We start from the raw sequence: 14811 nt of genomic DNA, 5'->3' as shown, positions 1-14811 counted from the left end.
AGGCTTATAGGCTAACAAGCAAAAGTCCTAATGAGTCTCTCCCAGGTTATAGAGGAAAGGAGAGGTTGACTAGGGCCAACTAAAGCTACCACCCAGACCCAACTCAATTCCTCACTAGCCTGAGATGATCGGCCCCTCAACCTATATACCTGACAGAGAAGGGACGGCCTCTCTTGAGGAAAATAACACTGACTTCACTCTCTATGATCCTTCATACATAATGTGCAACATACCTTTAAAAATTACAAGAGACAGCCCTTCTTCTTTTCTTGAACAGTTCAGTTTTAAATCCATAAGGTAAAGCTGAGTGAGGCAGGTGTCTTTGGGGCAGTGGAGGGGTAGAGGAGAGCTGTAATGGTCCAGAACAGGGTATTTGCACCTAACTGAGATGAGGAGGGTATCCACCTGGAGTGAGGTGTCAGAGCTCATGCAGGATGAGGACGATGTCCACATAGAAAGCTAACCCAGTACAAACTGCAAGAGACCAAGAGGAGTGATGGAGACATTGCCATAAAAGGACATATTGGATGCTGAGGAGGAAGGCACTCACACGGAAAAGAGACCTGACTCACGGTGTGGGAGACCAAAGGAGTGAGGAGGGCACCTCCAGAGAAGTGGTTTGAGCAAACTAATGGTACACACGCACACAGAAAAATGAACATAGATGTAAATGGGTATATGTCTGTGTATATGTACATATGTGAATGGATCTGTAAAGACTGACAGCCCAACAGCAATGAGCATGCCCAGTATTCAGATCTTGGTTTCCAAATATCATTTTCTAATAAACCCTCCAGAGCCCTCTGGAGAAACTACTGTTTCCAAAGTGGGGAAAGGGAAAAGTTTAAAGCTAACTTGAAAGTTCTTGTTACGCCAGAAAGTATGAAAGTTCTTAAAGAATTATAGGCACACATCAAAAGGAAACAAGCCAGATTGCAGTGGATCCCTTTGGCCAAATCTGAAATAATTTGAGCATGAAGTTAAATAATGATAACGATGCATTATAACACTGAATAAAATAAGGAACTATGAATCTACACTGATGTATATAAAAGCATAAATTGAAATTTTGATGAAGACAGGATATTTACACAATCTCCAATATCTCCCCACAAAATAGTAATGAATTACGTAAAGGGACAAAAGTAATTTTACTGTGAAGAATCCTGGTAGACACCACCTTAAAACCAAGTGATGAAAATAAACATCAGCAATGGAGCAAACTGAAGGTATGTGCCATAAGATAGGTTCCAATGAGAATGGAGTACCACTTTTATATCCCTGCTAAAGATGCATAACATAAACACAATCGGAAGAAACATCAGACAAACTCAACTTGAGAAACATTCTATAAAATAATTGGTCGATAATCTTTGAAGGTATCAAAGTCTTAACAGTCAAGGAGAAACTGTGTAACCATTTCTGAGATCTTTAGTTTCCTTTAGGTTCTTTCAGACATGATAACTAAGTGCAATGTGTGAATCTAAACTGATTTTTTTTTTTGCTATAAAAGACATAAGGCCAACTGGCAAAACTTGAATGATATATAAAGGTTAGATAGTAGTAACATATCAGTGATAATATCCTGATTATAATGGTTGAATTGTGATTATCCAATAGAATGTCCTTGTTTACATAGGGGTGATAGGGCAAAAAGTTGGCAAAATATTCTTCTAGTTCAAGGTTTAAGGTTCAAACATATTCTTATTGTGTGCATAAATGTGAAACTGTTTCTAAACAAAAAAATTTTTTTAATTGCGATGTGAACAAGTAGGAAATTGTGATAGATGAACAAAAGATAAAACAGTCAAAAGCAGCAGCATCAAAGATAATTCAGCTATTTGAATTAAGAGACAAGAATGTTAAAATGATCATTACAAATATGTGAAAGAAAATAAAGAAAAAGATAGACATTTTCAACAGAAAAAGAGAACAGAGTAATTAAATGGTGTAGAATTGAAAAAATTACTATGTCTGTAATTAAGAACTCAATGCAAAGGCGTAACAGCAGAAGTTAAGATGAGCGATGACAAAGATGGGTCCACAAAAATTAACCAAACCGAAGCACAAAGAGAACTAAATGGCAATATAAAACAAACAAAAACAATAAAACAGAGTATATGACATATACAATACTTTCAAATGGTCTAATATATGAAAAACTAATTCCAGATGACAGAATAAAATGGAGCAGAAATCATAACTAAAAGGTACGCAAAAGCAATGAAAGCTATTTCAAAAGTTTGAGTGGTCCCCAGGCAGAGTTAAAAAAACACACACAAAAAAACAAACATCTACTCACTGCTGGAGAATAAAATATATAAGGAAAATCTTAAATGCAGTCAGAGAAAAAGACACACGATCTTTAGAGGAACAACAGTAAGAATAACAGCTAACTTCTTAAAAGAAAATATGAGAGCTAGAAGACAATGGGATGATAGCTCGAAAGGGCAGAAAGAATAAACCAGCCAACATAGAATTCTCTATCAAGCAAAATGATCTTTCTAAACTATGAGTGAAACAGACATACTCAATCAACTAAAGCTGAGATGATTTATCACTAGAAGTCAATACTATAAGAAATACCTAATTAAGTTCCTTAGGCAAAAGAAAAATGATACCAGACAGAATCAGGAAAGTGTAAGAAGGAATAGAAGAGCATGAGTAAATATGTGAATAAAGATGACAGTATATTATAAGATATGTAGCAAAAATAGAAGTAAAAATATATCACAAATGTGGCAACAGAAGCAGGAAAAAAAATTAACAGAATCATTTATTGAAAAATTTTTACACCTTTCTGGATACAGCAAAAGTATTAATTTAAGGTATACTGTAATAAGGGACTATTTTATAATTCCTATCATAACCACTACAAGAATGATTCTAAAAGGAATAACATATGCCAATAAAGAAGGTAAAATGAAATGATAAAAATTGATAAATACAAAATAAGTTGGGAAAGGAAAACAGAGAAACAAAAAGCAGCTGCGTTAAATGGAAAAGAAGTAGAAAGATGGTAGTAGTCACCTTAAATGTAAACAAATTCAACACTGCAATTAAAAGACAAAGATTATCAGGTTGGATAAAAACCAAGACCCAACTACATGCTATTTATAAGAAACACACTTTTAAATATAAAGACATAGTGTTAACAGACTGAATTGTGTCCCATCCTCTAAATTCATATGTGGAAGCCCTAACCCCTAGTGTGACTCTGTATTTGGAGACAGGACCTTTAAGGAGGTAATTAAGGTTAACTGAGGTCATAAAAGTAGGGCTCTTACCTGACAGAGCTGGTGTCCTATAGGAAGAAGAAGAGACACCGGCAATGCCTCTCCCTCTCCCCCTACCACCTCCAAACAAGTGCACACAGGAAAGGCTACATGAGGACACAGTGAGAAAGCAGCTACCTGTAAGCCACTGACAGGTCTCATCAGAAACCAAACCTGCCAGCATCTTGCTCTTGGACTAGAAGCCTCCAGAGCTACGAGAAAATGTCTGTTGTTTAAGCTACCCAGTCTATGATATTTTGTTATGACAGCCCAAGCAGACTAAGACAGGATAGAAAAAATATGCAAGGCGAACACTAGCCAAAAGAAAGCTGATGTCATTACATAATACTGAATGAAGCACACTTTAAGGCAAGAAAAATTAATATATTTTTAAATGGTCATTTTTCAGTGATAAAAGGATAAAACAATCTTAAATTTATATTAATATCAGTTTCAAGGTATATAAAAATGAACGTATCTAAAAGGAAAAGCAGATATAAATAATTGGAGATTTTAACACAATTCTCTCAGTAACTGAGAAACAGACAACAACAAAATCAGTAAAAATATAGAACATTTGACTAACACCATTAACAACCTAACTTAAATGATATTTGTAGGAGACTACACCAAACGACTACAAAATACACGGGCTTTTCAAGTGAATATGCAACGTTCCCTAAAATACATCACATGATGGGCCAAAAAGCAAGTGTTAATTTCAAAATGCTAAAACTCTCCAGACTATGTTCTTTCATCATAACAGGATTGAACTAAAAATGAATACAGAAAGAGAACTATAAAATCCCCAAATGTTGGCAATTAAACAACACACATCTGGATAACCCAAGATTCAAAGAAAATCACAGTTGAAATTGAAAAATATTTTGACTACAGGATAATAAAATATATCAAAATCTGCTAAATGCATTTAAAGTATTACATAAAGAGAAATTTATACCTCTAAGTACAACTATTAGAAAAGAATAGTTGAAAATCAATGATCCAGGCTTCCATTTCAAGAAGCCAGAAGAATAACAGCAAATTAAATCCAAGAAAGTAGAGGGAAATAATAAAGAGCAGAAATCAATGACACAGACACCAAACGTACAATAGAGACAACCAACAAAAGCTAAAAGCTCGTTCTTTGAAAAGATTAATAAAGTTGATGAACCCTTAGCAAGAATAATCAGTAAAAAAGAAATTACCAATATCAGAAAAATTTTACACACTCCAGAGACACTAAAATGACAGCAGGTCAATATTTTACAACTTAAGAAGAAATGGACAAGTTCCTTGAAAAACCCAGCTCATTAAAACTGACAGAAGAAAAACAAAGAAAATGTGAACCGTCTTGTAACAGTTAAAGAAATTAAATCTGTAATTTAAAGTCTTCTAGGTTAGGTGGACCTCACTGGTGAATTTGCGTAAGTATTAACTTATCTATAGTGTTTGTCACTAAATGTCTTTGTATAGGTTTTTTTTAATGGCTGATCTAGGTATTTCTGTGTGTGCGTAACACACTACTATTTACTGGCTTTGCCATTTGCCCTCCTGCCCAATAGTAGCAGGCAGCGTTCTCATTCTCCCACCAAGGTGGTGCCAGAAGAAACAGATTACAAGAAAAATGCCAAAAAGCTCCAATTCTCAGTCATCTCATTTATTCCACTACTAACGCCCTCACCTAAGCAAAGCCCCCCAAGCTACTCCCTTGTCCTCACACCCTTCAGGTTTCTGTCATGACATATTTTTCCTTAGAGGTCACCCTTTTTGGCCCTTCCAAAGCTGATTTCACCCATGTTAATACCTCAGACATGTGAGAGAATGGCAACATGAGTCATAAATGATGATTTGCCTCAAAAGGGTAGCTCTGAGTTCATTACATCCCACAACAGATTTTGCCTTACTAAGAACCTTACTATGCTTTCCATGGTCTTTTTATCCCCCACCCAATTAAAAAAAAAAATGAGTACAGGATCTGAATAGACATTTCCCCAAAGAACATACAAAAATGGCCAATAACATAAAACGATGCTCAACATCACTAACCATCAGGGAGATGAAAACCAAAACCACGATGAGATACAGGAGGATGGCTATAATCAAAAGACAGTCATGTTGATAAAGATGTGGAGAAACAGAAACTCTCATATATTACTGGCAGAAATGTAAAAACTGCGCAGTCTGAAAAATCATAAGCAGAAGTTCAAACACAGAGTTACCGTATGACCCAGCAATTCTACTCCTTAGTATACACCCAAGAGAAATGAAAATGCATGTTCATGCTCATGTTCAAGAATGTTCACAGGTGCTTTATTCGTTCTATCCAAAAATGGAAAGAAAAAACTGAATGTCCATCAACAGGAGAATGGAGACATTGTGGCAAAAGCATATCATGAAATGTTGCATAGCAATACAAATAAAGGAATAAATGATCTATGTGACAACATGGATGACTCTTACCAATGTTATGTTGAGCATAAGCCTGATTCAAAATAATCTATATTATGTGATTCCAAATATTTGAATTTCAAGAGGAAGTAGAACTAATTGATAGTGAGAGAAGTCGGAAGAATAGTTATAGTTAGCTCAGCGAGGTGGTGGGAGGATTGATGTTGACAGGAGGTAGCTTAACACAACGAACCTTCCAGGGATTCTAGAAATGTTCTACTTTGATATAGATGGCAGTTCCACATATATATGTATATGTATATTACTTTGCATTAAAGCTGTGGTAAAATAAAAAAATATATATATATTGCATTAAGTTGTACCCTTAAGATTTTTGTACTATTTTAAACTACTCTCAACTAAATAAGGAAGAAAAACTACTCTATGTACAATATTGTACCAGACATCTTTATTTGTTTGTTTATTATTTATTTATTTTAGATTCTGCTACTTTTATTTACTTATTTATTTACTTAAAACTTTTTAAAGTTTATTGGGATAACATTGGTTAATACAATTATATAATTTTCAGGTGTACATTATATTTTGACATCTATATATTCTATTGTTTGATTACCACTCAAAGTCCAGTTTCCTTCAGCTACCATATATTTGATCCTCTTTACCCACTTCATTCTTCCTCTACCCCCCATATTGATCCCCTTTACCCCATCTACCTCTCCCCTTTGTCCACACCCCCTACCCTCTGGTAACTACTAGTCTATATATAGTCCATGTCCCTAAGTCTCTGTTTGTCCTGTTCATTTGTTGTTTTTGGTTTATATCCCACATATAAATGATATCGTGTCATTTTCAACTTTTTCAGTCTGGCTTATTTCGCTTAGCATGATTATCTCGAGGTCCATCCATGTTGTCGCAAACGGCAGTATTTCATCTCTTCTTATAGCTGAGTAATATTCCATTGCATATATGTGCCATAGTTTCTTTAGCCAATCATCTATTGTAGGACACTTCGGTTGCTTCCATGTCCTGGTCACCGTGAATAATGCTGCTATGAACATCGGTGTGCAAATATCTTTTTGGATATGGATTTTCAAGTCTTTGGGATAAATACCCAGCAGTGGGATTGCTGGATCATGTTAGATCAATTCTTAGTTTTTCGAGGAACCTCCATACTGTTTTCCATAGTGGTTGTACCAATTTGCAGTTCCGCGCGCCGTGTATGAGGGTTCCTTTTTCTCTGCATCCTCTCCAACATTATTATTTGTCCTGTTGATTGTAGCTATTCTAACAAGTGTGAGATGGTATCTCATTGTGGTTTTGATTTGCATTTCCCTAATAGCTAGCGATGTTGAGCATCTTTTCATATGTTTGTAGGCCATTTGTATGTCCTCTAGGGACATACAAGTGTCTGTTCAGGTTCTCTGCCCATTTTTTGATTGGATTGTTTGTTTTTTTGTTGTTATTGAGTCATGTGAGTTGTACTAGACATCTTTAAGATGTTATATACATGTAAGTAGAGGAAGTAAGGATGAGAATGAAATGTACTCAAATTTTACAGTGAAGAGGTTAAGAGCTTGGGCTTTGGGGTCAGAACGGCACATCCAAATCTAGATTTTGTTACTTAATAGTAGCTCTATGACTTCTCAAAGTTCTTGTTTCTTTGTCAGTAAAATGCAGAAAATAATATACCTGAATTATAGGATTGATGTGATGACTAAAAGAGATAATACACATAAAATGCTTGGTACACAATAAATACTAAGAAACTTTTTTATATTGGCCCCCCCTGCCACATAACAATTACAGGTGATTTTATTTAATGTTTTATACTTTTCTCATGGTTGGTTTGTTTTTTCAGATGATGCGGAACTCTGAATTCAAACACACAGAATCTGGAAGTTATCCTGTAGGCAGCGCTGTCATTACAGATTGCTGACCAGGTCAGTGACGTAATAAGCAGCAGTCTTGGAAGGCTCTGCTGGCAGCAATGTGGACTTGGGGAAGAAGAGTAGATTTGACCAGGAATGGCAGGACGGCCTTGACGGAGAGGGCCTGCTGTCACCATCTTAAGCCCCACAATAGCTTGGTAAAATCTAGAACTGTCATTATCCCCATTCTTTCTTAAAAATTATTTTCTGTTTATTTCATTAAACTATATATGTACATGGAATTTCTTTCTTTTTTTTCCCAGATTCATTCATTTGTTCTTTCATTCCACATGTAATCTTTTTAAAAATTGATGTATAACTGACATATAGCATTATGTTAGTTTCAAGTATACAACATAATGATTTGATATTTGCATATATTGTGAAATGATCACTACAGTCAGTCTAGTTAAATCCTATGTTTTCTCATGTTTTTGAAATCTTTTACAACACACAGATGGTCATCAAGGCATTCACTGAGAGGGTGTGCTGCTCTATGCCATTCTATAAACCACGAATTTATGTAATTTATAAATCCCAAGGTTCTTAAACATTTCAGCACCAAATAAAATATTTTCGTCTTGAATTTAATAACGCCCAGTATGCAGTGTAGACACCTAACACCACCAATGCTTCTGCTTCTCCTCCTACCTCGCTAATCTCCTTAATGCTACTTTACAATAAATCTGAGAAAACCTAGCAATAAATCTTTAGCATTCAAATACTTTGGGATTAGTTTCAATTTTTCTCCAGGGCTCGAAAGGTCAAAGTTATTCAAGAGGTCTGTGGGATGGTGTGTGTATTTAACCCATATCCTAATCTCAAATGTGGTTAAGGACCCAGCTTCCAGAGTTCAACTAAAAATTAATAACAAGCGGAGGAAGAGACAAAATTGTGTCCATAATACTACTAGGTAACAAATGAAATCTATAAAGGATCTTAGAAATAAAACCCAAAGTTCCAATTCCATCAGAGTCACAGAATGTAGAAACTGCAGTGCAATAAAAGTATCTAACAGATATACTGAAGGGTAAAAATGACATGAAAACAGAGCAGACTGTGACATATGTCTAATTACTACTCCATTTCAGGCTAATGGTAAAAATTAGTCCTCAGATAGTTGATAACATCAGCCTGTCTCTGCTGGTTTAGTAACCAAGATCTGTGGCCGAGCAAATACTTCTAATAAAATTGATTTTCTTTTTTGGCAACCAATTGGCCAGTCAATAATAATGTTGTTTATAAAAGACTGAGTCATAAGGGAGATGAACCTTTCCTTCCATTTATTATGTTTGTATTGTCTATATTTTAAAAGAGTTTTCAGTAATGAAATCAAAGAAGAAATTACAAGAGGAAAGCTTTGCTGAGAACTAATCTCCGAAAGCCCTCTGATTTGGAAGCGTGTTAGCGGCCCAAACTGACAAAGCCAGAAGCATTCCCTAACTGAGGCTGGATCGCATGTATGAGAACTGTCAACGACAAAGGAGGATCCAGGCGATGGTCCATACGGAGTGGTCAGGTGAATACAAAGGGAACAACGAAAACACTGGCCTGGCATATCGTCCTAACGGTCCATCCTAAAAATCTACATGGGACTTTTACTTTACATTAAAGTTGATGTTCAGTAAAGAATGTTCTATAAAGTCACACAGGGCAATTTTTGGATTGTTTGGCTTATATTACTTACCCTACCTCCACCCCTACATGAAACCCACAGGCAAAAACCTCAGGCTGTGCCTCACCTGGGGACATTTCCTTCCAAAATATTCCCTAACAATCCAAACCAAACGAATGACATGAGTGCATCAACAGTTCTTTGTTTGTTTGTTTGTTTGTTTTTTAACTTAGTGGTGGTGGTGGCGCTTGGGGGAAGCAAGGGTTCGAAAGATGATTTCAAAGTTCGCACAGAAAAATAAACAAGCAAAAATAACAGGAAAAACTCTGTAAGTAGGGAAGGAATCTATCCTAAAAGATATTAAAACATATTTTGAAGCTATAAAACATATTTTAAGCCACTTAAAAAAGCACAGCACAAATAAATGAATGGAAAAACACAACAATGGCATAGAAGAGCAGGCCAGAAATACGCTGAAGGGATATAATAGTGACTGCTTAACTGGGACAAGCTTTCTTTCGGGGGTGATGAACAAGACAGTGGTGATGACTGTGTAACACTGTTCAATGTGTTAATGCCACTGAACTGTACCTTTTACAATGGTTAATACAGTGGATGTAACCTCAAAGTTTTAAAAATGCTCCCTCGTTATCACTCTTACCTGACAGTTAATATCAGCTCTATACTGCAACAAGACCGTGACTAGTTCCTTATGTCCTCGATCACATGCCCAATGGAGTAGAGCTCTGCCCTAAAAACACAGAAAAAGATAAATTAATTTGTTAATCCAGTTGTGGGGCCATATAAAAGACGTTACGTTTTAAGAAAGACAAAGTAATATGTAAAATTGTGGTTAATTAGCCTAAGAATGATGTAAAATGCTCTATGGGAAAAGCAAGAGACTTTTCGAAATCAGAAATCCTGAGTCTTACCTCTGGGATCTGCTGTGTTCCAGCCCAAAGACTTATTTTGGCCTGATCAGTTTCCTCACGTAGGGAGTGGAAATAAAGATAACACTAACGGCAATAATACCAATATTTGTTGAATGAATGAGTTGTAAGATAATGCTTTGTACATTTTAAAGTATTTCTTTATAAATGTGATAGACAGTTTTCTTAAATTATTATGTTTACTTCTTCTGGATAAATGAGTACTTAAACCTAGGTAGAAATCATAATCTCAAAATGTAGTATATCTAAATTTACTCGAGTTTATTACTTGAAATGTAAGAAAATTTAGTCAGTTTGATACTAAACATTTCCCTTTAATATCCCAAATTTACATTCTGAAATATCTTAAAAACACCAATGCAGTCTACTCGGCGTCTCCCTTCAAATGCTGACTGCAAAAGAGAACAAACAGATGATTGAGTGTAAAGAGACAAGGTACTAAGTATACAACATTAATTTAACCACTGTCTACCAAAAACTCATAGTTACTATCAATTCAACGTGTTAATTCCATTCTCCACCATCAGAAAATCTTTAGTTAATGAAAGAAGCCTACTTGGCCCAACAAATAAACAAAACTCCCAAAGCTAAGAGCTTTTCTGAAGAAATGAGTGATGTATAGCTTAACACTACTTTTTGAGGGTGGTAGTGATGTTGTCATTTTTAAGGGATGGAATGTTTTTCCACATTAAGTTGAAATCTAGGCTTTATGTCATTTTAGAAAAGATTTAAGTAGATGTAAGCTGGGACAAAGATGGCTTTAAAGTAAAAAGCACCTTCCAAGAAAGCTTTTCTAAACCCACTTACACTCTTTATCTTTCAGATTCTCCTTAAGCACCTATTAGTTCAACTAATTAAACCAGGATCTATTCTTGAAACAAACAAAAAAACAAAGAGAACATCTTCCTTACAAATTGTTCTTTTCCTTTTCTTTCTTTTGCTCAATTTATTTTTATTTACCTATAAATATGTTTTCCAATAGGCTTACACAGAATCCAAAGAGAAAGGAAGCAGAGAATTAAAAATGTGGGCAAATCATTCATAGTTTGTTGTAGTAGCAGAACTATTTTGCTCAGAGCCCACTAAAAAAATTTTAAAAATAGAGACAATTCTAAAAGCCGAGTAAAAATGCACTGTTGCATAGAGAACAGTTTCCTATGCTAAAATTTCTATAACTCTAATGTGTACTGACCTGATGTTACCAGGGCACTAATTTCAAAACTCTCCTATGAATAATTAATATTCTAATAAGATTCTCAGAACAAATATCAATGTATAAAATATTTTATAGTTCAATGTAACTGTTTCACAGAATTTACATTAAAAGAAGCAGATAAAATTTCAAAGTCTCTATCATTTTTAGTTCTAACTTTAAGAGTATCTTTTATGGCTACTAAGTTAAACTGTTAACAAGAATTACTACAGAGTTAAAATGATGTCTGACATACTTTCACAGGGCACCTATCAGAACTAACTAATAGTTAAGTAAAAAAAATATTAATATATCTAGTACTTTTACCACAAGATGTACAGATAATTTTTACTTCTCCACCAGGTTCCTGATTTCTCCTTGTTTAAGCCACTAGGGTTACATCGATTAATACTAATATATAAATCCTTAGCTGTTTCTATGGGAAAGCAGACAAGCAACACATTTTACTGTTAATGGGTGTTATATTTTAAATTTCTCATATGTGGTGCCAAAAATTTACTTTAGGGGAAACACCTCTGACTGGACCTCAGCAGTGATTTTCACTTTGGATGTATTTTCCAGAAGGGTGGTGCCCACACAGCGATGTTTTAAGGAGGATGATGTGCCCTCAGACATCTCCACTATGCTTTTTAACTCGTTGCTTGACCTGCAATGTAATTAATTTTTGTAACACATTATTTTAATGGTACACTAATTAACCTTGAATTAGAATGATTTCTCTGACAATGACTTTCTGTAGAAGTGCTGAAGATATCTACAGTAAGACCACCTAATGACTAATATTTTACTTAATACTGCATAGCATTAAGAAGCTCAAAAACAAGAACAGGATTTAAACACACTTGTAAATAAGCATAGGTAAAATAAGTCAGGCCTTGGAATTTTCGCCTTTCAAATGTTTTGTATTTACATGAACAAAGACCAGCACATCCAGGTGTCTGAATGCAATGCAATGATACTTCTTCAAATTATAAATTATAACGTTCCCACAAACATGCTCTAATTAAAAATTATTAGTTCAAGTAATGACAGACAGTAATTTGCAGAGATGCTATCCTCATAACCATTTATGACAAAATCAGGAAATAAACACCTGTGGTTTCTTTCCTTTCTCTTTGTTAACCACAAACGTACCTGTTTGTGGAAAGGAAAACCATGATTAGGGAGGTGCACATTAAAGCTCTATCTGCTTAAAGACTCTATCCCAATTTGTGAACTATTTCACCTGTTTTCATATGTAACTGTTTTATCTTCTATGAATGATATAGTCTCTTACAAATTTTCAAGTGAAATTTATTTTTGCTGCTATCACTAAAACTAACGATCCTTTGTATCTAGTTTTAACTTTTTTATTCTTCTGAAAAAATATCCCAGAAATACTTAGGAAATACGGGGAGAAAGCCATTATAAAAAGGAATCTTTGTTAGGCTATCAGAAGCCCACGAGCACTGTTTAGATAGCTCTGGATAAATTCTGGAATTCAAATACAGTAAAACGCAGTGAGGAAAAGCGTTCTCATCTATTAACCAAGCAAGGGTGCTAATACTGTCCTACCTCAGACAGATGAATGAGTCTAAAGTGCTTTAAAAGTGCAGGGTGGGAGCTCGCCTATTAAGTAGTATTACTTTCAGACCGTCTGGAAAATACAGAGTGGGTTTAATATTTTAAATGCTTCTTTGATATCCTTAGTTACTTGTCCTTAAAACGTAGATTTTTTTTTTTTTAACGTAGATTTTCTCTGGGATATCACAAATTAAATAAAAAGAATTTCTATTATAAAACAAGTCTCGATGTTCTCTTGGTATGTTCTCTTGGTATTTTGACAACAGATGCAAAGCACGTACATTATACATACAGTAGACAAAAACATGGCAAAGTTGATACGTTTAAATTTGTAAGAGTTGTCACCTTGCCATTCTAGCAAAGATGGCATGGTACAGTACTGTCTAATTATCAAATGGAATACTGCGAACAGGTCGACTTGAATTTCTCTCTGCAAAAAACCTGAGTTTCAATTTACAGTTGTAGTAGAGACTGACTTTAGCTACCATAACCTGTCATAACCCTCTGTCCTCTATCCTATCCCTATCTTCTACTCTTTGCTGCTGCTACTGCTACAGTAAAGCCTACAGTGAGAACTCGCCCACGTACGACCACCGGAAACTGTACAATGCCTCCTACTTCCTCCTCCTTAATAGTGAACCGACAATGCTGTTTCAAAGACTTAAGGACAGGAGTAGGACTGGGAGGTAGTACATGATCTCGAGATGTACCTAGCATGGAAGCCAGTAGCTTCCTATGAGAAAATTTATTTACTAGTATTAAAAAGAAAACCACAGACAAACATGCGTGATACACATTTAAAATCAGCAACTATTTGATCTCTTTCACTGGTTAAGATCTAAAGAAGAGAGAAATGGTGTTGCTGAGTTATTAGGGAATTAAAAAAAACAAAAAACCCTTCACGAGCATATACTAAGCCATAATGGTAGTGACTTAAGGTTAAAGGAATAAGGTAGGGAGATATGGTTTCGTCCTGTATAAAATAAGTAATAATAGCAATAATAAGTTTCCATAAAAACAGTTCTGGTCTCCATCATAAGACAATAAATAAGTTACAACATATTCCATCATATGAAATATAATGGAAGTACTGATATATATAACAACATGGATGAATGTCAAAAACATTATGCTAAATGACAGAAGCCTTACACACAAAAGTACATATTATGATTCCATTTATATAAAGTTCTAGAATAGACAAAATCAATCTGTAGTAGAAGAATGATCAGAACAGTGGTTACTTTTATAGAATTAGGAGAAAGAATCACTTGGGAAGGAGCATGAGGGTACTTTCTGGGGGTGAAAGTAAGGTTTATATGTTGATAGGCGTTTTGGTTACACAAGTATATGCCTTTGTCAAATTTAATCGAATGTGCACTTAAGATTTGTGCATTTCATTGTATATAATGTTATCTTCAAAGAAAAATCAAATAATACTGAATTAGTTAATGATATGCACAATGAAGCACTGAGAAGCATCGAGAAGTATTTTTGTCTGCAAAATACTCTGATCATCAAAAATGCATCAAAAAATAAGAGACTGATGGATGACTAGAGAGGTAGATAGATATTGAGAAAGCAAGCATAATAAAATATCAGTGGTAGAATCTAGGTGGTAGGGATATAGACATTCATTGTAAAATTCTTCAACTTTTCTGTATGCTTAAAAATTTTCATAATAAAGTGTTAAAAAGAAACCCCCAAATTTGTACACCCATGTTACAAGCATTATTTGCAATAGTCAAAATATGAAAGCAACCCAAGTGTCCATGATGGATATTTGGATAAACAAAATGCAGTATATATACACAATGAAATATTATTCAGTTTTAAAAAGGAAATTCTGACA

At 34.8% G+C, this 14811-nt stretch overlaps 1 protein-coding gene across 1 annotated transcript in view; it reads right to left on the bottom strand.

Moving 5' to 3' along the window:
• ACBD6 (acyl-CoA binding domain containing 6) overlaps nt 1–14811 on the bottom strand; it is a 133633-nt gene that overhangs the window by 54210 nt on the left and 64612 nt on the right. Inside the window, exon 6 of the mRNA XM_039881350.1 lies at nt 9895–9984. Within this exon, the coding sequence (XP_039737284.1) occupies nt 9895–9984 (90 nt within the window). The remainder of the gene's footprint in view (nt 1–9894; nt 9985–14811) is intronic.

The sequence above is a fragment of the Pteropus medius genome, unplaced genomic scaffold, assembly GCF_902729225.1.
Source record: "Pteropus medius unplaced genomic scaffold, Ma_sr-lr_union100, whole genome shotgun sequence".
In the NCBI taxonomy this organism is placed as follows: Eukaryota; Metazoa; Chordata; class Mammalia; order Chiroptera; family Pteropodidae; genus Pteropus; species Pteropus medius.
Note: the sequence above shows the minus strand (reverse complement) of the source record. Positions and strands in the feature narration are given on the sequence as shown.